The sequence below is a fragment of the Drosophila grimshawi genome, unplaced genomic scaffold (assembly GCF_018153295.1).
Source record: "Drosophila grimshawi isolate 15287-2541.00 unplaced genomic scaffold, ASM1815329v1 contig_44, whole genome shotgun sequence".
Lineage (NCBI taxonomy): Eukaryota > Metazoa > Arthropoda > Insecta > Diptera > Drosophilidae > Drosophila > Drosophila grimshawi.
This window is the reverse complement of record NW_025063240.1, coordinates 8922763-8948120: the sequence shown is the minus strand read 5'-3', so window position 1 is coordinate 8948120 and position 25358 is coordinate 8922763. Positions and strand designations below refer to the sequence as shown.

General features: G+C 39.7%; 3 protein-coding genes across 6 annotated transcripts; 2 read left to right on the top strand and 1 right to left on the bottom strand.

Annotated features, from left to right (window-relative positions):
- Positions 1-84: 84 nt before the first annotated feature.
- Positions 85-16936, bottom strand: LOC6557633 (speract receptor). Of its 2 annotated transcripts, XM_001984785.2 has the most exons (16): positions 16877-16936; positions 5257-5909; positions 4881-5190; positions 4570-4820; positions 4429-4500; positions 4218-4363; positions 3994-4156; positions 3712-3802; positions 3454-3641; positions 2858-3037; positions 2689-2793; positions 2539-2610; positions 2244-2418; positions 1497-2167; positions 789-1441; positions 85-721 (listed from the first exon to the last, which is right to left on the bottom strand). In XM_001984785.2, exons 2-16 carry the CDS (start codon positions 5686-5688, stop codon positions 526-528), a joined length of 3705 nt encoding a protein of 1234 aa, XP_001984821.1. In that variant the 5' UTR covers positions 5689-5909; positions 16877-16936; the 3' UTR covers positions 85-525. The 2 variants fall into 2 exon arrangements, with proteins under 2 accessions (XP_001984821.1, XP_043071229.1); XM_043215294.1 differs by lacking the exons at positions 85-721; positions 789-1441; positions 1497-2167; positions 2244-2418 and having other exon boundaries at positions 2548-2610; positions 2854-3037.
- On the top strand, positions 10445-11469 carry LOC6570876 (pancreatic lipase-related protein 3). Its single transcript, XM_001997053.3, has 3 exons — positions 10445-10505; positions 10575-10692; positions 10758-11469. The coding sequence occupies exons 1-3, from the start codon at positions 10445-10447 to the stop codon at positions 11440-11442; spliced, it is 864 nt and encodes a 287-aa protein (XP_001997089.2). The 3' UTR covers positions 11443-11469.
- A 443-nt stretch (positions 16937-17379) lies between the features above and the next one.
- LOC6558698 (dnaJ homolog subfamily C member 5 homolog) lies at positions 17380-24098 on the top strand. 3 transcript variants are annotated; one of them, XM_001984787.3, is made up of 7 exons: positions 17380-17610; positions 19209-19347; positions 19468-19620; positions 19702-19833; positions 21125-21187; positions 21795-22038; positions 23203-24098. In XM_001984787.3, exons 1-7 carry the CDS (start codon positions 17576-17578, stop codon positions 23223-23225), a joined length of 789 nt encoding a protein of 262 aa, XP_001984823.1. In that variant the 5' UTR covers positions 17380-17575; the 3' UTR covers positions 23226-24098. The 3 variants fall into 3 exon arrangements, with proteins under 3 accessions (XP_001984823.1, XP_032598713.1, XP_032598719.1); XM_032742822.2 differs by lacking the exon at positions 21125-21187 and having other exon boundaries at positions 17387-17610; XM_032742828.1 differs by lacking the exons at positions 21125-21187; positions 23203-24098 and having other exon boundaries at positions 17417-17610; positions 21795-22046.
- The last annotated feature ends 1260 nt before the right edge of the window (positions 24099-25358 follow it).

The window sequence follows — 25358 nt, the reverse complement described above, 5'->3', positions numbered from 1 at the left end:
TAGCGAGTATGTCTTCAAGACAACAAGCCAATTTCCAATAAAAACGCAAAACCAAAAACAAAAAACAAACCAAAATGGCAAAGATTTGAATTGATTTTGCGATTTCTTTATTCATTTTTAAGTTGAACCTATTGGCTAAACTATAGCGTATTTATCTTGTATACAACGACTAGATTTATAATCACTCTCACAATATGCTGATACTACAAATTGCACATCAAATTGAGAACTCACCGCCGATCTCAAATGCTGACTATTAAATGGACATATTCTATTTTGCATTCAGTGTTAAGTATAATGCATTGTATAAACAATATTGTGGCATTATGCACCCTCTGCAACAACACTTAAAGCGAACGGACAAGAGCTGAACACACACACAATACACATAATAATACTTGGCTAAGCATAATGACGACAAATTCTGCTACTTTGTGTTATCCTATTAATTAAGTTATATGCGCTTATACTAAATATGTATATATATATGTATACATTTTTATAGAGGTAATATTCCCTCAGATTTTAGACCTCAACGTGATTCATTAGCAGCGGCGTATTGGCCGTTGGATAGGAGAAAGGTCGCTGTTTTTGCTGCAGCTTTTGGAGCTGTTCGATGCTTTGGCAGGACAAAGTTGACTCCTCGTAGCGTGAGTGTGTTGAGCCGCCAGACGAACGACGGAGTCCAGTGTACGAGTCCACCTCCAACAAGGCCTCGTCACTAATAATAAAAACGTGGAGAGTTAGTCTTGTTGCCTTCAGTTAATTCATTACTACTTGAAGCCAACCTGTGATAGCGATGATGCTCGAGCATATTTCCAGCGGCAAAGCGCAACTTTTTGGGCGACTCAAGGCTGGAGGAGCGAGTCAGTGAATTGCGTGGCAGATTCTTTTGCTTCAGCGATGAGCGTATGCCACAATCGTTGGCCAGCTCCTGGGCCTGTTGTTTGATGGTGCCCTGTATGAACTTGTTGAGGGCACGCGAACCACGCCGCTGCGATCGCTCGTAGGTGCGACGCACACGCGCCTCCTCATCCTCGCCCATTAGCCAATAGGTGCGCTGTTCCCCCTTGCCCTTCATCGAGATCATGCCGCGCTCCTGACAATGATAGCCGCCCAGTCGCTCCAGCAGCTGTCGACACTGCCAGCTGCAGTGAATCTTTAGCGGTACACCGCTCGACTCCATGCGCGACGCCGTGTTGACCGTGTCGCCAAAGAGGCAATAGCGCGGCATCTTCAGGCCCACAACGCCCGCACAAACTGGACCCGAATGGATGCCGATGCGCAGCAACAGCCGATTGGTGGGTCGATGTCGTATCTTAAATTCGGACACGGCGCTGAGCAAATGCAGTGACATAGTGGCAATCTCTGCTGCATGCAAATCCCCATTGCGCAGCGGCAGACCAGATACGACCATATATGCATCACCAATGGTTTCCACCTGCAGTGAATGGCTTTAGTAGACAGACAAACAGAGGCATTGCATGGAAACTCACCTTGTAAACATCGTAGTGTCCAATGATGGAATCGAAGCAGGTGTAGAGATCATTGAGAAAGTCAACCACTTGAAGAGGAGAGCTCTCCGCGGACATGGCCGTAAAGCCGACAATATCGCTAAAATATATGGTGACCTGTTCGTAGTGCTCGGGATCCACTTTGTGGCCCTTCTTCAGCTGATCGGAAACGCAGCGCGGCAGCATTTCATGCAGCAGCGCGTCAGTCTTCTTCTTTTCCTCTTGCAACTGATCGGTGCGATCGTCGACAAGCGCCTCCAAATTGTTGGCATACTTTTCCATCATGGCCATCATATTGTCAAAGATATTCGGTCTCATGCCCTTGCGCAACGGTCGAAGTTTGGCACGGATTGTCTTGAACTCGGGTCGATCCTCGGGCCGTTCGGCCCAGCACTCGCGCAGACACTCGCTGACACAGTCGAAGGCCGTCTCCAGGGGCTGCAGCGATGGCCGATACGGATGCACTTGATCCTGTGGCTGCATCACTTTCTGCAGACACTGCATGGCCGTCAGACCCGTCTCCCCGAATGGACCACGACGCACATGCATCTCGTACAGGATTATGGCAAAGGAGTAGGCATCTCCCCGCTGTGTGCCCATAACCAGCGACGAGGGACCCTGTCTTAAAAGTTCCGGCGCACGATAAAGCAGCTCTAAAAAACGAATATGCATTAATATTAGCTCAAATGGACTGAACGGGAGTGGGGGATGGGGTATGGAGGCATTTACTCAAACATTTGGCCGACATGTGCTGGGCGTCTGTGGAGCTGTCTTCGATGCCCTGCTTGAAGGCAAACAAACCCAAGTCTGTTAGCTTAACCACCCAGCGTGAGTCTACCAGGCAATTGGATGTACACAGCGAGCCATGGAATCGGATGGGGGACTCGTGCAAGTAGATGACGCCCTACGGAAGTCAAGAAGGGGAGTCAGTCGCTGACACACACACACACACACATCGAATGATGGAAGAAGATTGAGTGGAGGGGTGGATGCCATTAGTATAATGTTACAGAGCAGCACTCACGCGTATAATATCCGCAACCATGGAGGCAATGAACATATTGTCCAGCTTGACGTCCTCGTTCTCCAGTATGTCCTGCATGTCGAAAATAAAAATAGGGGTTGTTAGTCACTCGCTAAGAGACTAAAAAGATTCGTAAGTTATCCGACTGACCTTAAGGCTGCCACGAGTGCAATACTCGCTGATGATGCAGATGTTCGGTGCTTCTGTGCAGGCGCCAATGAAGGCACACACATTGTCGTGCCGTGCGTCTCTCAGCTAATTCGATTCGAAATTTCAAGGAAGTTGGTAGTGCAACAATTAGTTTGATACACTTACTCACCAGTTTCAGCTCCTTCTTCATCTCCCGTGTGATGTCCACGCACTTCTTGCGCACCTTCTTGATGGCATACAGCTGACCCTTGTACAGTCCGATGGGCGTGAAGATTGTCGTATAGCGAAAGTCAGCGTCGGGATTGGAGCTTAGACTGACCTGGCTGGTGCGGATTAATGGATGGGTGGACTGCGAAGGAAGACGACGCGGCAATATATTTATGAAATTCTGTCAGACATGCAATGGCAGGATAATTGCTTAGACGATGGATTCCAACTCCAACCAAAATTAACTTTTGTCATAAATTGGGAAACATGAAGATTTTAAGTTAAAGTTATCTTAGCACTGAGCACTGCTCAACTGCCATTAAAATATATTTTACATCAATTTATTGCTCCGTTTAAATGCAGTCAAGCAAATTTAGTTTGAGTCCAAAAGTTGTAATAATAAAAAAGTTTGAATAAATACTAAAAATAAAACATAACTTTATCAACTATTTGAAGATGCCTGCAGTCATCTTAATATTGAGCCATAAAGCAGTGAAGCCGAGTAAGTCAATCGTTACTGCACAACCCAATCGTAACTGGCATTTTCCAACAACTTACTCTGGTTGGTTTTTGGCTCTGTTGTTCCTTCTCATTTTCGTGGACCTGAACCTCTCGAAAGTCAATCTTCCACAGCAGACTGTCCAATTCCTGTTCATAGCGCCAGTTGCGGTACAGGACCAGCGAGACGAGACCCAGCAGCAGCAAGGCACCCCCAGCAATGCCAGCCGATATTTCCCCAGTATAATCTGGAATTAAAAAATCAATGGCATTCTCAATTGGCAGCTAAGAATCGAGAGGTTGGTGAATATAACTTACTGACGCACTTCTCGCCGCCAAAACCGCATTTGGGAGCAGCCGCTGGACGTACACCAGCCACCCAGTCGATGTTGCGGTACAAATTTAAATCCTGCAGAGAGAGAGAGAGAGAGGAGAGAGAAAGGATTAGACAACAAGTGGTCAGTGGAGATAACAATGTGTGTGTTTGATTGTTTGCTATGCCAAAGCGCTTACCTGCTGCTGCTGGATGGCAAGCGTGCAAGTGCGAAAGTATTTTAAAGCAGAATTATGAATTGATAAAAGGACAACCTGCTTACTTACGGGCAGTGCATCGCTGCTGTTGATGTTGTTGCTCCTGCGGCTAAAGGTGCCAGCTGGCAGCAGACCAAGCACAGTCTGATTGTGGCTGTTTCGGTGTTTGCCTCTCGCCAAAACCGTATAGTTGCCGGCAGCGTCTCCATTCTCATCGATATAAACATGGTAGCTGTTGAGCTTGGATTTAGTTCCATATTACACCAACAAATATATATTCCAAGAGCACTCACCCCATAGCGCTTAGATAGCGTGAGCCTTTTATGGCCGATACAATGAGGCTGCCATTCTTAGGTCTGCCACCGGAGTCCAAGACGGTCAGCAGGGAATTGGCATAGAGATGAACTGCATCGTAGAGATAGGCTGCCTCGGCGCTTATCTAGAAATTAATTGAAATAATATTCGCATGAGAAGGGAATGCTGAAAGGGATCTTTAAGGCTAACCTGCTTTGCACCGCCGAAAAGGCCCAGTGGATTGGGAAAATTGAATGGCGGTCGTTCCATATATTTGTTGACCTAAACAGAGATCAGCGTGTGTTGTAAAAGTGAAACACATTGAGAAAGTTTACCAAAGCTGGAGCTCACCTCATTGGCGAACGTGGCAAAGGAGATGGGTGCTGTGGGCACAATGCCGAGATAGGATTGAAAGGCCTGCGCCGCCAGCGGCTCAACTTTCTCCATTAGCATGCCACGCAGATACTTCTCCGGCTTGGCCGGATCATACTGCTCAATGTCGATGCCAACCACGAAATATTCGCCCTGCGACAAAAGACCTCGTTGCTGTAGACTGACCATCAAGCCCACATGTTCGTAGTAGTGACCCAGAACTAGATAGACTAGAACAAAGAAATAGAATTAGGATCAAGGGGATATATCGAGTAGATGTCTCCACTTACTGCGTGTATTGGCATGGGTCTGTTCCACAAGCGCGTCAAACGGATTGGCCATGAATCCATGATGGTAAATAGTGTTCCAGGTGCGAATGTCTCGCACACTAACTCCGGCGCTGACCAGAGTGCTGAGTATGGTCTCCGCGACGGGCTGGTACTGACTGCTGACATCGTCCAGGTACAAAAAACTCACCTGTGTCCAGTTGAAGGCCAACAGCAGAGCCACCACTGACTTGGAAATCTGTGTGTCCGGCGGACGAGTTCGCGCGAATGTCGGAAAGTCTAGTTTATTGGAGGGATCTCGATGTGTGCAGTACTGCGGCGATTAGTATAATATTATGTTAGTAATTAATCGAAGAATATTTATCTATTTTCTACCCACATAAGATATCATTGGTAGATTAAAGGCCGCCGCCATGCGACCCTCGTGAACGCAAGTCTCTTGGGGGCCAATATAGGCAGCCACTTGCTGTGTCCACAATGCGGCCGTCTGTCTTATGCTCGCCACTTCATCGCCATATGTCTCGGCCACAACGAACTCGAGTGAGTGACCCAGGGTGCCCAGTCTGCCGGCGTTGACCTGGGCGACGGCAAGCGAGATGGCACCCGAAATGGTAATGCCAGGTCGTTGATAGTCCAGGTTACCCGGTCGTCGCTGCGACCCAGTGAGATAGCCCAGTTTAAAGACTTCTGCATGACAGCCAGCACACAGATACAGGCAGAGCAGGATGCCCAGCAGCAGTCCACGATATCGTTGCACTTGATGACGGGTTGAAGCGCTGCACTGAAGATTAACAGTTCGATGTATACTCATTACGCGCCACAAGGGTCGGTGGTTGGGCTGGTTGCTGTTGAGGATGCTCTGTCGCTTCGCTAATTTAAATTAAGTTGTAAGGCAGTGTTGTACTTGGTTGGTCCTTTGGCGTGCTGCAACATTGTTGTTGAACTTTTAGCTGTGGCAACAGCTTCTGCACCCTCTTGTTGTCAATTACATGCACTCAATGGCCTTCTCTCTGCGCCCCGCCTGCGTTTTTCCTGTGTGCGAGATGTCAAAGCAACCAATAATTGCATCTTCTTGTAAATTGCATTACTCGCAAACCATCCATCTAACAATTACACACAGTCACACACATGTAGATGCAATGCAGATATTTATGTTCTCATTTAATACTCTGTTTCATATTTTTCGTCAGCTCTTTTTAGATATCCAATATACGATTGAAGACAGTTGGAATTGAATACAAGAGGAAGATAGAACAGTAATCTAAAATCTAAAATTTCATAGCTAAAGCTATATGTTATAGCAGGCTAATGTTGATGAATCTTCGATCAATTTTGGGGATCATAACGGACACAGATAGCTAATGAGTTTATTCTACAAAACTTGATAAACAAGACCTCAAAATCAAATATAAAAAATTAACTGCATGCAAAAGTTTTCATATATTCCAAGTCTGAGGCACAAGTTCTTATGAAAGCAGACAGTCCAGCCTCGCTATATCGACCTGGCTAATGATACTAAGCCAAAATATATATACCTTATGGCACTAGAAACGTCTCCCTTCACAACAAGCTTGAGCTGATCTGTCAAAAGCAATGCCTTTATTTAGTATCTAGCTTAAATATTTATTAAATTAGTTTAACTAAAATGTTTTCTATAATCGAAAAAGCTCATTTTGTCTGTGCATAAGAGTTCAATACTAAAGAGTTTTATAAACTATAACTTTTTTTTTATTAGTTGGCCACTAATTGAGTATGTACATGGTTGAGTTCATGACGATGTTCCCCCCCATAGACAACATGAATTGCAGCACAGCTCATCTGCCATCCCACGATGTAATGAAACTTTTATGAGAAATTGCCGCACATCAAAAATGATTTCGACACTTTATTTTACTTCAAACCAAACAAAGAAAAAAGCAACGCAAAAGCCACTGATGGCATTCCTCAACCCAGCAAAATCCATTGTTTGGTTGGCTGTTTGACTCTGTGACTCTTCTGATTGCTGCTTTCACACGTCCACATCTGCAAATAGTGGTCGACTTTTAGTTTTGGGTGAGTTTATGCTGGGCATGGATTCCGCACCACCCTGCGTATGCGTGATATTAGCTTCGAACTTCAAGCTTGCTGGCAGCTGTCACAGAAATTTATTATATCGACTCGTTTTCGATTTATCAGCATGTCGATATTTCGATATATCTAATTTCTTGGATCGAGGCATTCATACACATATGTATGTCATACGTGCTGATACAATACAACTGCACAAATATGAAATATGCAAAGAGGGAAATGGGATCCTATAAGCCAAAAGTCGAATCATGCAATGGAGATGGTCCTTTAGCTGTTAAAATTGTATATACTGAGTACTAATTTATTTGGCAGTGCGGACAAGGTAACTGAGCTGTGCAGGAACTGGAGTAATCCTTATAAAAAAAACCTGATTTGTAAGGAGTCGGCATTAAACGCCAGGACATTCGCACACTTGATGAGCGATCGTTCGTATTCATAGAGAGCCATAGTAATGCGAGTCACTCCAGAGTCAAAGGTTGACATTTGCAGGAAAGATATTATTCCTATGCTAAACGTTTGAGTAACATCCATTGGTGTACGACTCTTACTCATCTAAAGAATAAGACAATTTACTATATATGTTTCAATGGGCAACTCAACTTTAGATGTGCTGAACATCTTCGAGATTCAAACGAGATTTTTCCCGGATGTGCCACATCAAACGAAGGGCAGCGGCAGTGGTTTTGTGTAATGAAGATGGAGTTCAATGCTCAATGCGTTAATTTTGAGAAATACAAATAATGAAAAATCATATTAGCACTTGAAGTTTGGTTGAAATAAATAGACTTCTTTTATGATTTCCTTTGCTTGAGCATGCTGCCTTCATCGCACATACATTGTCATGATAGGCAATAGTTGACAAAGCTATCAATTCTGGAACTGGTGACAGACAGGTGCAGTAAACTTGCAACAAAGTCAATTTTCCATAGTACTTGCACTGGCTCCGACATGAGAACACTGTGGACACTCCACAAAGTGCCGCAACTTGAATGCTGTCAATGATGCATGCATGTCAGTTGACCCCTATCCTCTGCAGCTTCACAACATTTTCACCTGAATAGCCACAATATCCCAGACACTCACACACACACTGATACACACACTCACACACACACACTCACACACTCGCACACCCCCCGGGCACAACACACTCTTGCTTAAAGACTCGCTGTCTGTCATTTCACATTATTACGTGTTGGAATTTCTAGCTTGGAATGTTCGCATATTTCAGTTAGCTGTTTATGCTAATAAGCATCAGGCAGAGTATCTCGACTCAGAGATACTCTTTAGATAAAGTTAAACAGCACTTATTTGTACTCTGCTGCAGTACAAAAAAAGTAGATTCTTCATTTGAAATTCGATATTTTTTATTGTAGAAATGAAATAATTAAATTTAAGAAAAAACATCTGACAAGCAGGTAAGGTTTTGGCTATAATTATAGCTGTATACGTTTACATTTAATTCGTAATTAATCCACTTTAATCACCAACTCTCAACAAGTAAGAATGCCAAGCATGGAAATACCCTTTAAATTGACAATCAAAAGCAATCTTGAACATTTAAAACATATTCAAAGTATATTCCAACTGATGCCGATAAAGATTTTGGTAGATTATGTGGCTATTCGCTCTACACATTTTGAGTGGGTTAGCTTGTATGCAAGGACTCAAGGACTGTTACGCCCCATATTCGTCATGGCCAGTGTTTAGCCTGGTTATAAATGGGACGCCGTTGGCAACATTTAATAACGCGCGTTTGTCCATAAATCTAGCGGGAGCTTCAAAATCGCTTGACGTGCCCATTGAGCCGGCAAGAGGAATGTTTGTGTTGCTGGAGGTGGGCGGAGGGGGGGGGGGGCGGTAGGAGTGGATAGAGCGCTTGGGGCAAGGCTTTCCGTTAATTGTTGCTTGCGTTGGGCAACAAGCCGGCTGTACTCGACAGACAATTTCGCAAGCAATTTATCTGCAATGTTAACGCAGCTTTTGCTGAGCGCGTTCTTCTTCACGCTCTAGTTTGCCCGCCCTTAACTTGGCCCAAACAGTAGCAGCAGCTAACCGAAATTTCAGCTTTTATTTTATGAGCGGCCGCCAGCAATATGAATGTGGTTATTTAGAGACTAATTAAGAAACTTGTCCATCAACTAAGGGCCAATTTTCTATAAGCCACTGTGAGTTCATCACACAGTTCGTCTTAGCCACATGCTAAGCTGATGTTGTGGCAGCTGCACATTCCCATCGCTGCAATTGCCATGTCATACATTGAAGTGCAAAGTGTTTGGTTGTTGAAATAACCTGCAGCTGAATCCGACACGACATCAAGTTGATACGTCAAGCAATTAAATGCAATTTGCTTGCAACAGTCAATATGCAAATGAAGTGGGGGCAGCGAAGTGTGGCACACAACAACGATTTTGAGTGCAATGCTGATTAATTTGATAAACTGCAACAAGCGCCATAAATAACAATTTGTGTCGCAATTTCGGCGTGCCTCAAATACAAAACGTGAACAGCTATAAGCGGCTGCCAAACGGACAGGTGAGCAATGTGAAAATGTGACAACCACACGGGCCAACAGGTAATAATTCATCACTCATCGAATCAGCGCGACTAGCACATACCCTAAGCCAATACCAATACCTCTATCTATCAAAAGTCGTACACGTCTTACAACATATAATTAAATTATGCCAAGGTATATTTTATTGGAATTGGAATGCTTTCTATTTAAAATTGCATCTTCTGCTGACATCTTCGATAAAGCAAGATAATATAAATTTGCCAATTATATACGAGTATTTATCGCTATTCTTCTTTGCTTTCATTGTTGATGTTTAACCCAAAATTTGCTCTCCATAAATATCTTAATTAATTCTACTACTTTAAAGCACTTTTTACTTCTACGTTAAATTTTCCTGTAAAATTGAATTGAAAATCATGATTTTGAGTGCGCAGAAACTTTGCTTTTAAAATGTAATTAAATTTAAGAATTATGACTTTTGTTTGTTTAAGCTAATAAAAACAAAACTTTACTGTTGGCACCATTTTTTTTAAAGATAAAATTGAGTATCTTTAAAAACTTCTGCATGAAAAAAATTAATTTTTTATTTAAGGTACTTTTATTTTTTTTGTTTTTGATTGCAGAGGTTTTTATTAAGATAAAACTGAGCAAAATCACTGAAAAATAATGCAAGTTTTATTTAAATTCTGAATAATTTTTTATAAATATATATATTTATATATATATATATTTCTTTCAGTGCAGAGGCTTACAACTTTATAGATATCATCAGACTGCTTTGCTGTCGAATTGATGATTAAAACGTATAAATACATCTATCTACTGAATGCGGCCAATTGTATTGTTGTTATTGTTTTAGGGTTATTGCTCGGATATTTTGATAATTAGCGCTTATCGATGTGGCCAATAATAATCTAATCAGGCATCGCCAAGTGAACAATGAGTTGGGAAATGAATATTGACATCAGTTGATTGGAAAATGCGCTACATTAAAGTAATACTTGGCTGCCTGCTGCTGGCCCTAAGAGAAGCTGCCGCTGGTGAGTCAATCAATGCCGCATCGAGATGAGATCATGGATAGACTTTGACCAAATCGAAGCAATTTGCAGTTGAAAGCGGACCCGGCTATCTACTTTACACGCGTCGCAATCAGAATACGCCACAACGTATCGTTCCGGATGTGGAATCACTTCTACGCTCCTCCTTCTACGCAGCGGATCCAATTGTGTGAGTCATTTGGTCGCCAGGCTAAGCCGAGAGTCTTCCCTTCTCATATGCCCTTCCATTCCCAGAGTATCGATACCACGCTGGGGCAGCAATGGTTCTGTGGAGCATTTGATACTGGCAACGGCGCTGCTGGAACGCAATGCGTGTAATTTCTTTGCCGTTGACTTGGCCGAGACCCAAACCGAATCGGAGATTGTTGCCAGCGTGAGTGAACTGCTCGTGATGCTGCATCGTCAGTTTGATGTGCCGCTGGGGCGGCAACAGCTCATCGGCTTTGGGGCGGGTGCACATTTGGCCGGTGGCGCGGCGGAGCAATTGGAACAGCAGCTGAACGAACAGTTGCCACTAATCACAGCACTGGATCCCAGTGGCGACAGTGAGCAGCTCAAGCATCAACTTGCAGCCGGAGATGCACACCGCGTGGAAGTCATTCACACAAATAGCCAAGGATTGGGCACCATACGGAGATTGGGCGATGTGGACTACTATCCAAATGGCGGACAGCAGCAGCCGGGCTGCAATTCGGATGCCTGTTCGCATGAGCGTGCCCTAAACCTGGCCGTCGAAATGTGGTCGCCAGCAAATGAGTTTTTAGTCGCCCAATGCGGCTCCGTGGAGACGATGAGTGCCAAGGATTGTCGCTGGTCCGCGCAGCGCATGGGAAGCAACAGTGCCGCGGGCATCTACTTCTTGGAGACGCGGAGCAGCTCACCCTACGGCCGAGGCGCCTATCACATTGGATTTTTCTAATAAAGGCAAACGCCTCTGTAAATAGGAGAAGGACCTTTGTCTGTGGTCATTAATCACGAATTTTGGGGCGGCGGTGTCAGTTTTCCCTGTGGCAACTAGCAAGCAGTATCAATAGGCGTCAGGCTTCCGACACATTTATTACTTCAAAATCAATTTAAGGGCTTCTCTCGGGCTCTAAAAAGTTTTAAGGCACGTGCACACATTGCGTATACGCCATGCACGCATCCATCTCCGGCGTATTCTTTGCTGCTTTGCGTATCCTGTTTGTATCGCCTTCGCCTTTGTTCAAAAGGTTGCCTAACTAAACAAGCTTGTTTATTAACATGCTCGCTGACATGACTTGTACAAAAAGTTTGGCAAATGAGTGGCTCAAAAAAAAAGATTGCCGTCGAGCGCTTTAAGATTTAAAGCACCAAATGGAGTGTTGCCAGCAGAGATGGGGATTTATATAGCACCAGATGCCAAGTGCTTTTCACTATTCTTGTCTTTTTCTCTCTTTCCCTTTTCCGCATTTTTGCGCGTTATTATAAGCAAATTCTTTTGTGCAGAGAGCTATGTCTTGCACAAAAAGGGGCATAGCTTGATGTCCTTGCAACAGCAAGCAGATACTCGCTTCAGCTCTTGCCCCTTGCCCTCGTATGGCCTGTCACTGGTTGCGTGCGTGTCGCTTGAAAGTTGCACTAAATCGAAACTGTCACAAATTGCATATAAATTGCGCAACATTGTTGTTTAGCAGCAGCTGAAGGCAGCTGGCTGATAAGCTTCGGTACAAGTCAAGCTCATATTATAAATCCGATTGGCAGCCTTCAAGGGCTAAATAAGTAGGTGATAACGGTACATACTTTTCTACCCATATCATTCCGATTACAATGCATTAATGCTTTCGAAATCATAAATCACAACTGGCGTATTTATGAACTGTCGCATTTTCGAATAACAAATAATAATTGATGATGATCATCAAATTGCCGCTGCTGATAAGTGAAAGCGCTGCAAGCTAAGCACCTCAAAGTAGGCAGCGAAAGCTTCACAATCAATGCGAACACAGAAAAAGCTCTCACGGCAAACTTTATCTGCCGTTAATTGCGCTTTCATTAACAGTTAGCCGCAACTAGCCGCACCCAACAAGGCAGCCAATTTCCTTCATTTCCGAACCCAATAAGACTTGCAAAAAGTACTTCTAACTGCTTACTATGAATTTCAAAGGAGATGTTGTAATTAAACTGCTTAAAGACAACAGTTTATTTTGCTGCTAAATTGCTAATTAAAACATTTAAATACACCCATCTGGTAAATGCCGCCTATGCTGTTATTGTTTTAATGCTGTTGTTCAGATAATCGAATCAATCATCGCAGGAAATGGCAGCCATAAAGTTGTACATAATCTGATTTATGTTAAAAACGGAAACGTAAAAGTTTTGCGTAAATTGGAGCAAATTGATTGAGGCGAGAATAATCAGAAGTAGTCAAAACAAATGTGTTTACGGGCTCAATTGGATATTTACAAAATAACCTCATAATATAGGATATGCAAATTGTGTTTACATCATTATTATTATTATAATTATATGATAGAGTCATGAGCTAATATCAAGTTGATATATTTTCAATACATTAATGTATATTCAAGGAGTGAAACATTTGCCCAAAAGTCATTTAAAGATTTAAAGCTGATAAGTTCCGGCGTTTCTCGATGCGGGTTAAGCGGGCATTAAATCCCGTCTCAGTTAGCCGTTGTTGTTGTCAGTTGTTAGCCGGCTTAAGATCTTAATTTGCCTGCACTTGTCACCCGGCATCCTTGGTTCATTGACACGCTACGTTAGAATCTCAGCAAGAGTTTCAGTTTTGTGTTCCTGTTCCTCTGCTCGAGACATTAAATGGCAGCACATAAAATAGAAGTACCCACACAGCATGACGAGCCAATCATGCCATTAGATACCGCAGCGTTTGCCCCATGCCACATGCCACACACACACACACACAGAGGGCACTAGAAATCTCTGGTAATTTTTGCTATTTTAGGCATTGTTTTTTTGCGGCTTTTCTGTGGCTTTGGCGTGGCCATTAGGCAGTGGAAGCCACCCAATAAAATATTATCATTACACGCACTCGCACTTTGGGCCAAACAAGAAATGATATCGCCACAAATTTCGTTTCATTTAATTTCTGTTCATTTAATTCCTTTACGATTGCTTCTTTCTTGTGCCTCACTTTTTCTCCTTTGTTCAGCTAATGATTCCTTTTCAACTTTAATTTCATCGTATTAAAGTCATTTTGTGGCGTCACCACGAAAATTCAGACCCCACAGGTGTGCTCGCCTTAATGGACAATGGGAGACCTAACCCAACGTTAAATGTCGCTTTCTGCTGCTACCCTGCTTTCGTTGGCTCTGTTAAGCGGGTAGCATAAGCAGTTACAATCTACTTAATGAATAAATAAAGAAAATAAATTACGTATACGTTAAGTTGGCCATTTATTAACTATATATTTACCTAAATAGTTTTTTAGGCAGCGATCTTAAGAATATTGAAGGAGATTTTATAAATTTAATTTACATTTTATATTTATTTGATGGAATGAATTCCTTAAGTTAAGACAGGTTTAAGTTAAGATAAAAAATAGATTAGATTTAGATTTATTATGGCAATAACAAAAAGTTAATATATATTCTCTAGCTTAGCCGGGGAAAAATTCTAAAATAGTATTTAAAATACGTCGTTTATCTTGTTGATTAACAAATAAAAATATCATAGTTAAACAATTCTAGAGCACAACAGCTTAATGGTAATGAGTATCTAATTCTCGAGCTCACACCTTCTAGTCTGGTTTTTTGTATTCGTCAATTTGCGAATTTATTTTTATGGCTATGTTAATTTTTTTTTTGTCAACGCTTTTTTTTATGGGATGTTATTTGAACCGCCCGCCGCCTAGTTAGTTAAACAAACGCCGCAACCCGCTTGCCTCTCGCCAGTTACCTGCCCCAAAGCCAAGCCTCCAGTCTGAAACTGTGCCAATGAGTAAGCCATATGCATTGTTGTTGTTGTTGCTGTTGTTGTTACTATTGTTGTCATGTCGTGATAAGCAACAGTGCAACATATGTCAGCTCGGTTATTTTTAAAATGTCGTACACAAATAAAGCCGCAGAACCACAGAGCCACAGGGCGGCCCTCAGATAGTGTGTGTTGTGTTGTCTGTTTTGCATTTAGTCCGTGATAAGCCCAGTTAACAGTCGTTGTTGGTTGCCCAACAGCTCAGTAGCAGAAGGGAGGGATGTGGGGGTGTGGCAGAGGACTGATTGAAAATCCATCTATGTGCATGCGAATTTAATTAAATTCAAGTGTGGCCCACGTCAAGGTGCGATAACAGGTGTTAACCGCAACGGGTTGTTGTTTGCTGGTTGCTGCGGGTCACCTTCCCTGCGAGTGATTTGCGGGTAATTTGCGGGCAATTCTTATGCTAAGCACATAGCTGAAGCATGCTTAATCTGCATAATCTCTTGGCCCACATACGCTAATCAGCGTTATTAAATTTAAACCCACACACACATTGGTATTTATTTAAATTTAATGATTAATACGTGATAAGGATATGTCCGCTGACGTCTGTCAGCACTTATCAAAGTGCGTGTTATTCTCGAACCAAAATTTGAATTTTATGCTCACGCTTTTTGCATTTTTTTTATTTGATTTTTGTTTTTGTTTTGGCAACAACGTCTTTTGCCATTTATCATCGAAAAGAAGAAATACAAAACAAAATAAATCATAACAACAACAACCGTTGAGTGTGGTCAGTGACAGCAGCAGCAGCAGCAGCGACGCTAACAGCGACGCCAGCAGCTCGAATGCAAAACGCACGCTTGCATGTCTCTCTTTCTCTCTCGCTCGCTCTCTTTACGTTTATGTATGCCATGTATGAACAGCGTCTGATAGCGACTGCTCAGCTCCCACCGGCAGCGATCACATTTTAAGAAATGCCATCAGTCGCAGTATGCTTATGATGCTGCTCTGCCAGCGTCGCTGTCGCAGTCGCTGCCTCTGCTGCTGCCGGTATGCCCCGACACGCGACTGCAATTGCGACTGAGACTGACTCATTTTGGAACGGGGGTTTTTGGGGCGTGTGTAAATTGTTATTTAAATTATGAAGAGAAAAAATTGTATTGCATTGTGGGCTTTGAATTGAATTGTTTTTTCGCAGCAGCAGCTGTTGTTGTTGTTAACTTTTTATGGCGCCTATCAATTTATTTCTCGTTGCATATGAATTTAAATTTAAATTATTGTCGATTGGATTAATGTTGAGTTATTGCTGCGACTAATTGCATAAGAATTGCAAATTTTTGGCTGTGGGAAGAGGGGGGAGTTGGGGGGCAATTGAAAATGTGTAACGGTAAAAGTTTTTGACGCCGACGCACAAACTGCGTGGCTTGATTTGCGCTTGAATGCTAATTGGATTTGCAATATGAATATCGGCATAACATTTATAACTTTAGACAATTTGCGCATGCTGCTATAAATAAACCAACACACACACACACATATACAAGCACACATACACGGGCATGTTACTTACCTAGCTACATATATACAAATATATATAAATATATATATGTAAATACTCTCGCACACACACATTCATGCAGTGGGTCATAACGGAACTTGACTTTACTGCTGGAATTAGGCCGTTAAACATGCCTCTTAACTAAATTCAAACTTTTTCTGTTAATTTTATGCACCTGCCAAATACAAACACACACATACACATACATACTGCATACACATATTTATGTTTGCACTTATTGTTGTTGTTGTTTTTGCTTGGTGCTTTAAACCATTTTGTCACGTTCTGTGGGGCAAAGCAAAAAAAGCGATTTCAACGAAATCAAAAACAAAAAAACAATTGCACGCAGTAAAAATATACGCATAAAATTGAACGGCACAAACGAAAACTAAATAGATATAATCTTTTTCATTTGTTAGGAATAGCACTTGAAATTTTGCAAATGTGCGATATTATTTTTTTTGCTATTTATTAATGCCACATCTTTGACACATTTAAATGCATTCGCATCGTTTGTAAATACGTACGACGATCGTAGATCTCATCGCATTTTAATTAAACACAAAAACAACACTTTTCCAACACTTTGATCGCGCGGATTGTGGGGAAATTTAAAGAGAAACAGATTTGCAGCTAATGGACGGACACCTGTTGCTTCTGCTGCTGCAAAACGAGCCGTTAAATTTTGCAGGCAGAAAGCTTGCGGCGCAGATGTTGAGCATGCAAATAAGTAGAAGCTGATGAAATTTGCTGAATTATAGAAACATAGCACGCGCGATTTAGTTTGTTTGATAAAATTCAAATGTGTAACAATTGCAAATGTTTTGGAATTTTTTTTATTTATTTTGGTTGGTATTTGGGAAAATAAATTAACACTTACGCACACTCCACAAACAACCGACAATTTCAACGGACAAATCAACACTGAACACTGAGCGGCACATTCTAATTGGACTCTTCGCTTGAATGGTCACACTTGTAACGGGTTAAGCATATCGTATATTAAACTGCTACGAATATCGTATGGAAATCGATAGTTGATAACAATTGAATTATGCGCCAATTTGGCCAATCGTAAACAAACCATATTTCAATATTTCAATTTGCCATTAACAAATGTAGCAGATATAAAATTCTTGCAATCACTTTGATGTGTTAAATTTCTGTCGAAAAGGTGACAGCTCATGTCACGATTACATGTCGATAGTTTCTTTCCAACAAAAGAAATAAATATTTGGCAAGCATTTAACTTATGGAGACATAATTTGGTTGTGTTAATTGAATTTTGTCATGCCAGAACCTATCGCTCACTGCCAGACGTGTTATCGATTGTGTCGCCAGTGTGTCTCATGATGAAAGTGAAAGACACGCGTCCACCACTAGTCAGAATCGATAACTATAGCCGTGTAGTAGCCGTAGTCATTTACAATTTTCGTGACAAATATAACAAATGTGTTTGCCGAGTGTGTGAGTGCGTGCAAAAAAAAAAAAAGGAAAGAAAAAAGTTGTGCTAATTATTTATTGCTAAGCATTGTGACAACGAGCATTAAAGAGGCACGTGCCCAGAACAATTGCAAACATGAGTGGCGGTGGCATGGATAAAAGAAAACTGTCGTAAGTACAATTTCACAAATGATTTTCTTCTTCGTATGCCTTTTTTTTTCTTTCTGCGCACACACGTACACAAGCAAGCGCACAGTGTGCAGAGACGGCAGATGCGCATTGCCAACGCCAACGTTAGCAGCGGCAGCGCAGTCGACGTTCAATTGATTTTCCGCACCCGCCAGCAACAACAACAGGAAGGCAGCAGCAGTAGTAGCAGTAGAAGCAGCAGAAGCAGCAACAGCAGCAGCTGTAACTTTTTTTGAATTCCTTTAGTTCAGCTAAGGATTAAGAACCGCAGTTAGGGAGAAAAATGAAAAAAGAGTGCAGCTGTTTGCGTGTGCGTGTGTGTGTGCTATGCATGCATTAGGCTAATTCCCTTTGATAGTTGTGCGATTTATTCGTGAGATATCCGTATTTAATTAATACATATTTTGTTGGCTCCAACAACGGCACAAGCACACGCTGCTCAATCCCTGATTGACAGCTGATAACAACAAGTGCTCTCTCTCACTCACACACACACACATACAATTATTCAGTCTGTGTGTGTATTTGTGTTATCTTTAACTGTTTTCCTTGTTAAATATTTTTGATAGTTCGTGTACCCATTCTCGACCCTCAAACACTTGAATACACATATACATATATGCATGTGTGTGTGTGTGTGTGTAAAAAATACTACAATAATCTGCAATGAGTAATGCTCGGAATCGAATTTCTTTGCCCCAATTTGACATTTTTTCGCACAGAGTTGGCATTTTTTTTGTTGTTTTATTTTATGTGTTTGCTGTTTGTCCTTGGCCTTGTGTGGGGGTGGTTTGTTGGCCATTTTCCTATTTGCCATATTCCATACTTTTGCCAGCTTTAACGTCATTCAAATTATGTTGCCTTCTTTTCCTTATCAGACCACTTAAATTTGCAAAGCAGTTAAGAGCACAATAAGCCACTCGGCCCAATCTGGGTAACAAAAAAAAATAAAAGAAAATCCATACAGAATGCACAAGCTGCTTAAAGGCAGCAGCAGCAACAACAACAAGAACAGTTCACACACACACACATATACATATATATATATATATACGTTTTGGTCTGGCTGGGAAGCGATGTCGTCTTGGCTTGTTTTGTATTGCATTTCACCCGGCTGCGTACGCATCCGCCAAGTGACATCCCCGCCCGCGGCCCCTCACTGAAGCTCTCAATGCCACAAAAAAATCCCCTGGAACAAAGGGCTATATATACATATGTATATGTATATAAATATATATTTGTATATTTGTACAAATATTTATATTTCTCTATCGCGTGTTGCACTTAACGTGTTGCTGGAATAATGCTCAGAACAATACCCAGTTGAGCAGAACGGACGCTTAGTCATCCAACGCCCTATCTTGAAAAAATTCATATATTGTGTATATGTAGATTAACTCGCTCGATCAGCTCTAAGGCGCAACGCCGAATGCGAACCAGAACTGTCAATGCGATAAAGGTTTTGTTTGTTCATTGTGTAAACAATTGGTATCTACAAATATCTACATACTTCCCACAGTGATTACTTGTCAATTGTTTTAATTTTCTTATTTATTTATTTATTTTTTCTTTGCTTACAGCACATCGGGCGATTCGCTCTATGAAATCTTGGGACTACCTAAAACAGCAACAGCTGATGATATCAAGAAGACTTATAGAAAACTTGCACTTAAATACCATCCAGATAAAAATCCAGACAATGTTGACGCTGCCGATAAGGTAATAATAAAGTCCACAGTTCAGTTAAACGAACTTTTTTTTTTATCAAATCTTTTGATTGACTCATTCATGTTGCCATTTCTGTTTGCATCTTCCATTAACAACAACAAAACAAAACAGTTCAAGGAGGTCAATCGGGCACACTCGATATTGAGCGACCAAACGAAACGCAATATTTACGATAATTATGGCTCGCTGGGTCTCTACATTGCCGAGCAGTTCGGTGAGGAGAATGTGAATGCATATTTTGTGGTTACATCGCCGGCGGTAAAGGTACGTCATGAATACCAAATAATTTGATTGGCCCTTTTCCTAATATATATATATATATATGTTAATTGATTCTATTTTTAGGCCTTGGTCATTTGCTGCTCAATACTGACGGGCTGTTGCTGTTGCTGCTGCTGTTGCTGCTGTTGCAACTTCTGCTGTGGCAAGTTCAAGCCGCCGGTGAACGAGTCGCACGATCAGTATGCACATTTGAATGTGAGTGATGTTTGATTTCGGTTATTTGGTTATTGATTGCGTCCAATTTCCAACTACTCCACTACAATACTACTAACCATCAAGTCAATCAAACAAAAACAAAAAAAAAAAAAACAAGAAAAACAATCAATTTCATAAGATTTTAACACACATACCACACACACACACACTTGCTTGTATATACACCCACACATGCAAATACACGCACATTTACACTGCACAACTAATAAACACTGAACTCATTTTGATGATTTTTGTGAGGCGATTGTTTAGTCAAAAGTAGTTTTCATAATGCATACATTTAACTGGCGTTTTAATGGCTGGCTTAAATATGGCTGATTAATAAAATGCTATTACATTAATTTGTTTGAAATTATTTATATTTGTTTGCTGTTGTTATGTATTGCTTGAATTGGCATATTTACTTTAGATATGTTTTGTTCAATTTAACTAATTGTACTCTTGCCTCTGTTGCCTCTCTATCTATCTGTCGATCTCTTTGCACTATGTTCTGTTTCTTAGTTTGAGGTAAGTATGTACATAACGCAGTTGTTGAAATTGTCGAGAATATTGCATCTGGACACGACTTTTGACATCCATACAAAAAATATTAAAAAAATGTTTCGATCATTTACAACATTTATTTGTGTTCAACGATTACACTTTTGTTTCGTTTGAGTTTGGTTTTTCTTTCGTTTTTGTAATAAATATGAACTCCATAAAAATCATCAAATGCTTCAAAAAATCTATAAAGTCTCTGTACTAATACATAAATATGCACAACAATTTCAATTCAATTAAGAAGGAGAACAAAATTGAAGTGCATTTTGTAAATACAAATCGTTGTGAATCCAAAGACAAACGGAAATTTTGTGTGATTTCGTTTTCATCAGTCAAAACAATTGCTTTTCTTGTTTTTTTCCCCTTTCTCCCAAGTCTCACATTGAGATTGATTTCTTGTTTTCTTGTGCTTTAATCATTGAGTTCAATTTTCCTTTTGTATTTTCTGTAAATCCTTATATCTATATATATACGTATGTGTATATTACCAAGAAAACTACAACAAATTTACGATTCTAATTTTGTTTATTTTTTCTCAAAAATAAAAAAAATATATATATAAAACTCCACCTTTCGATCGACTCATCATACCCACAACCTACTACAACCTCACACACTCAATTATAACGCATATATATATGCATATACAATATGTCCGATTTCGATTCGGTGCCGAATCGCAATTCGTCCATGTGGTATGTGTTGTGTATGTGATAATGTGAATGCCCAGCGCTCCAATGGCAATCGAGAGGCGAGCGATCTGCCACCGCATCTGGGACAGCATCCACGTCTTGTAAGTATAGAAATAGTCAACGACACTGGCACGAGTACCGCATGATCTCAACGCAAATATCCAACAAAAAAAAAGAAAAAACGTGTAAAAAAGAAACTAAACCAAACTAACCTCAAGCCAATCAACAAAAACTAACCTAATCCTAACCAAATTTAGAAGTTTCAAACGCAAATTTTAATTAATATACATAAGCAATACATAAAACAAAACACACAAGAATTGCACGCATTAAATGAAATGATTGCAAGGCGACAAGAGCATTCTCTCAATCTGTGATCATCTTTTTTGGTCATCTGCTACTGGGTAAATGAATTCACTTTTAATTTGTATCTTAACAAAATTTTGTGCTGTGTAAACACGTTTTATCTAAATTAGCAAATATATATAAATGTAGTTTTAGTTGATTTTTGGTTTTTCTATGCATTTACAATACTACATGTATAAATAATGATGGCTTGCTTTGTAAATAGCGGCTTTCCTTCCTATGCAATACGCTCACCCACCGAAAACACGTTTGACTAAACAATGCTGAACTGAAGACTGAATAGATATTAGCATATAAATATTATAAATATACTAAAATCTGAATTGAATTCCATGTCTGCAGGAGGACGCTGATCTTGACGATATCAATCTGGGTGCTGGAGGCTCAACAGTCACTACGCAGCCGCGCGAACAGCAGTCTGGTCAGCCTGGTGGTGGTGCTGGCGTTGCTGGTGGCCAGCCCGTCTATGCAATGCCGCCGCCAACTTATAATGCTGCTGTTGGAGTGAATCCATTCACGGGCGCTCCAGTCGCTGCCAATGAGAACACGTCGCTGAACACAACAGAACAGACCACATACACACCAGGTATATAAGCGAAATTACAGTTGGTTCTGTGTTAACCAGTAGATGAATCGATATCTTCACGACTTCATCCAAGTCAGCAAAGATCTACAAGCAGAACAAAAAGAAAACACAAAAAAGAAGCAAAAAAAAAAAAACAAATACATGAAAAACCCTTAGCAGCAGTACAATAACAAGCTTAACTTTAAACAAAGCGTCTATGACCATCGAACTTGTTGTTAATTCTGCGTATATAGTTAAAAGAACTTAACATAACAAAAAGATTAATTATGAAATCCAAAAAAATATTGTATTGTAAAACCACAGTAACCTTTTGAATATATTGCAGTATAGTCTGATACTGAAATCACTAACTCTACCACTTATAACTCTTTTGCGCTACCCGCACTTGTTTGTGCGCAAGAGTACAATACACATAATAATATAATAATATAATACAATAACAATTAATACACGATTTCTATAAGTAAGCTCATATACACATTATACACATATAGTAAATGCATTCGTAGCATATGTAGCACAGTTATAGGGATCTAAACGTATATTTTTAGACACTAATATTTTCACACTGTGAATCTAGAATTGATTGATAGATCACACAATTGGAGCCTCGTAAATGTTGTCACTTTCCCAGTCCTTGGATCACTTCACCAACTACTTTCCGTAATGAGTGGCAACCATCCACAAAAAAAGAAAAACCATAACACGTCCATTCAAACACAGGAGATCACAATACTTGATGAATCAGCAATAAGATAACATAATAATAATCTCAGATATTTGGGGGGCATTATCAAAACACTGCCTAGTTACTATGTATATGCGTTGGAGTACTATATAATTCGTATATGATCCTTTTGGTTATTGAAACTTCTTCGATAGAGTGTATCCAATGAATTGGGAATGGAATTTTGCTGCACAGTGTAAATACACCTTCTAGTATTCAAAAAGGATCTGTTTTTTTTTATTCATAACTTCATCCGGTTAAAAACTGGCAATTATAGATGATCACACTGCCAATTTGCGCTTTAGATTTGTTTGCTGACTGGTTTTGTTTTATTCATTCTGGAAATAGGCGTATTTTTACTAATATTATTTTGATTCATTTTTAATTTATCACTATAATTTTTCTCTCTCTCTTTTTCTCTCTTTCTTCACATCTAGATATGGTTAAACAAAAATATTAGGTTCATGCTTGAAGCGAGACAAACCAACTCATGAGAGCGTTTTGAACTGCTACACACATTTTTTTATTCCTTTTTATTATTAAAAAATTTGGTATGTTCAAAATCCGAAAATATATACATACAAACTTATATTTATTGTAAGCTATTGAAGATATATGTAATTCTAATTCATAATATGATTGTAAAGCAAATGCTGACATGTTTTAATCGATCAATCCGATAGAAATTGTTCATCAACCAACAAACAACCAAACAAACAAACAAATAATACACACATTCATCTAATTTTCATCATGCCGAAGAATGCAAATCGAATTGAGAATAGAACGCATTAAAATAACCTTGAAAATGTTAAAATATTATTGCATTATTATTTAGATATGCGTAATCAATTTTTGGTAGTTATTCAATCTGCAAATATATATATACATATATGATACTTAGATACTTACCTAAAGTGTTATTTTCATATGCATACATATACTTATGTATCTCTATATAGCTGCAAAATGTATCTAATAATTATTAACTTCCATTTTAGCCAGAATAGTGCAAAAATTTAAGCTATTAAAAATGAATGCCTATTAAATTAAATTAAATTCAATTCAATTGTAACCAGCCACAAAGCAAAGGTCGATTTCTTTTCCTTGTCCTAATCGCAAAGCAATCTGTAAGCTTAACTTGTATGCTTTTGTGTATGTGTCTGCCACATATGCCACATTAAATTTAATTTGCATTTGTGTGTGTGTTGTGTGCCCCTAGCTAAGGTAAATGTTTGTTAAACTGATCTTTCGTATGGCGATCGAAACCTGTGAAAATTTGCCTAACCATTTTTCCAAATTAAGTTTACACTAAATTGTTAAAAAAAAACAATAACGATGTATGTAAAAATTCAAAAAAAACCTGTTGCTCCTGTTAAACGATGGGTCCCCGATTTAGCTGAACTACGATGTTTGATAATAAATAAGTCTGTGACCCATTGTATTAACTGCAAATGTAAATAAATAAGTCAAGTTAAACAGCATAGAATTGCACTCGACGAAAGAACATAATAATAATAATAATGATACAATAACAATAATAATAACAATAACAAATACTTGCATTCTGCAAGCTGTGTAACAAAACAAATTGAATATAATCCCCTTTATCTAAATTGTTCCAAATGTTATTCAAAAATTGTACCCCTTCCATGGACAACAATAATAGTATTGCACAGTCAATTTGTTGAGTTCTTCGTTATATTTCATTCCAAGGATTTAGATTGATTGCTGATTGAACGAATCTCGGCCATTTAGTCCGCTTAAGACCGATTGTAGTTCGCTCAACTCTGATTTTAGTTCGATTTGTTTGATTGGTTGTGCTCCTTTTGATCGTTTATGTGCGAATATCGTTTGTGGAATATCATTTCAATTCAAGCTCATTTTAAAATTGTGAGATGCTTTGAGATTATGTAGTGCAATTAATTTCCAATGAAATACTAATTAGAGTCTTGCAATAAATCCGCTAGCCTTTTTTATGGTATTCAGGGACTATAAGCGCTTTCTTCTTTCCAAAAAAAATCGATCAAATGTATTAACAGCTATCGATAAGCGCGAACGATCGATATGAAAGCACAACACGAACCGGAGTCGGACCGAACGATAATCGGACTCAAAGAACGAAACTACGGACTGAACTAAGCGACTGACTTCTTCAATGGCAGAATCAAGCAAACGAACTACAATCAACGAATGAGTTTGTTCGTTCAGTTAGATGAGTAATTCAATCGAACTAATTCGGAACAATGCGAATCTGTCAATTTTAAAATTATTTATTTCAATCTATTGATTCAAACATTGAACCCCATTATTCACAAAAATATTCCACATTCAAGCTGTATTCTTCACATAATTCATTCAATGACGAGCAACTGTTTTCCCCATATGTATTTGTAAATTAATGCAATTAGTCCCAAAAAAAATGCTGTAATATCGTGCATGTTATATCATTAATATCAATTATGAAGTACCAGCAAGTAATGTATACAAACATACAATAAATATATATATATACATATATCTATATAAATGTATATATGTATATATTTACTTATATAAAAATTCAAATAATTATAAAAACATTTTAAAGTTT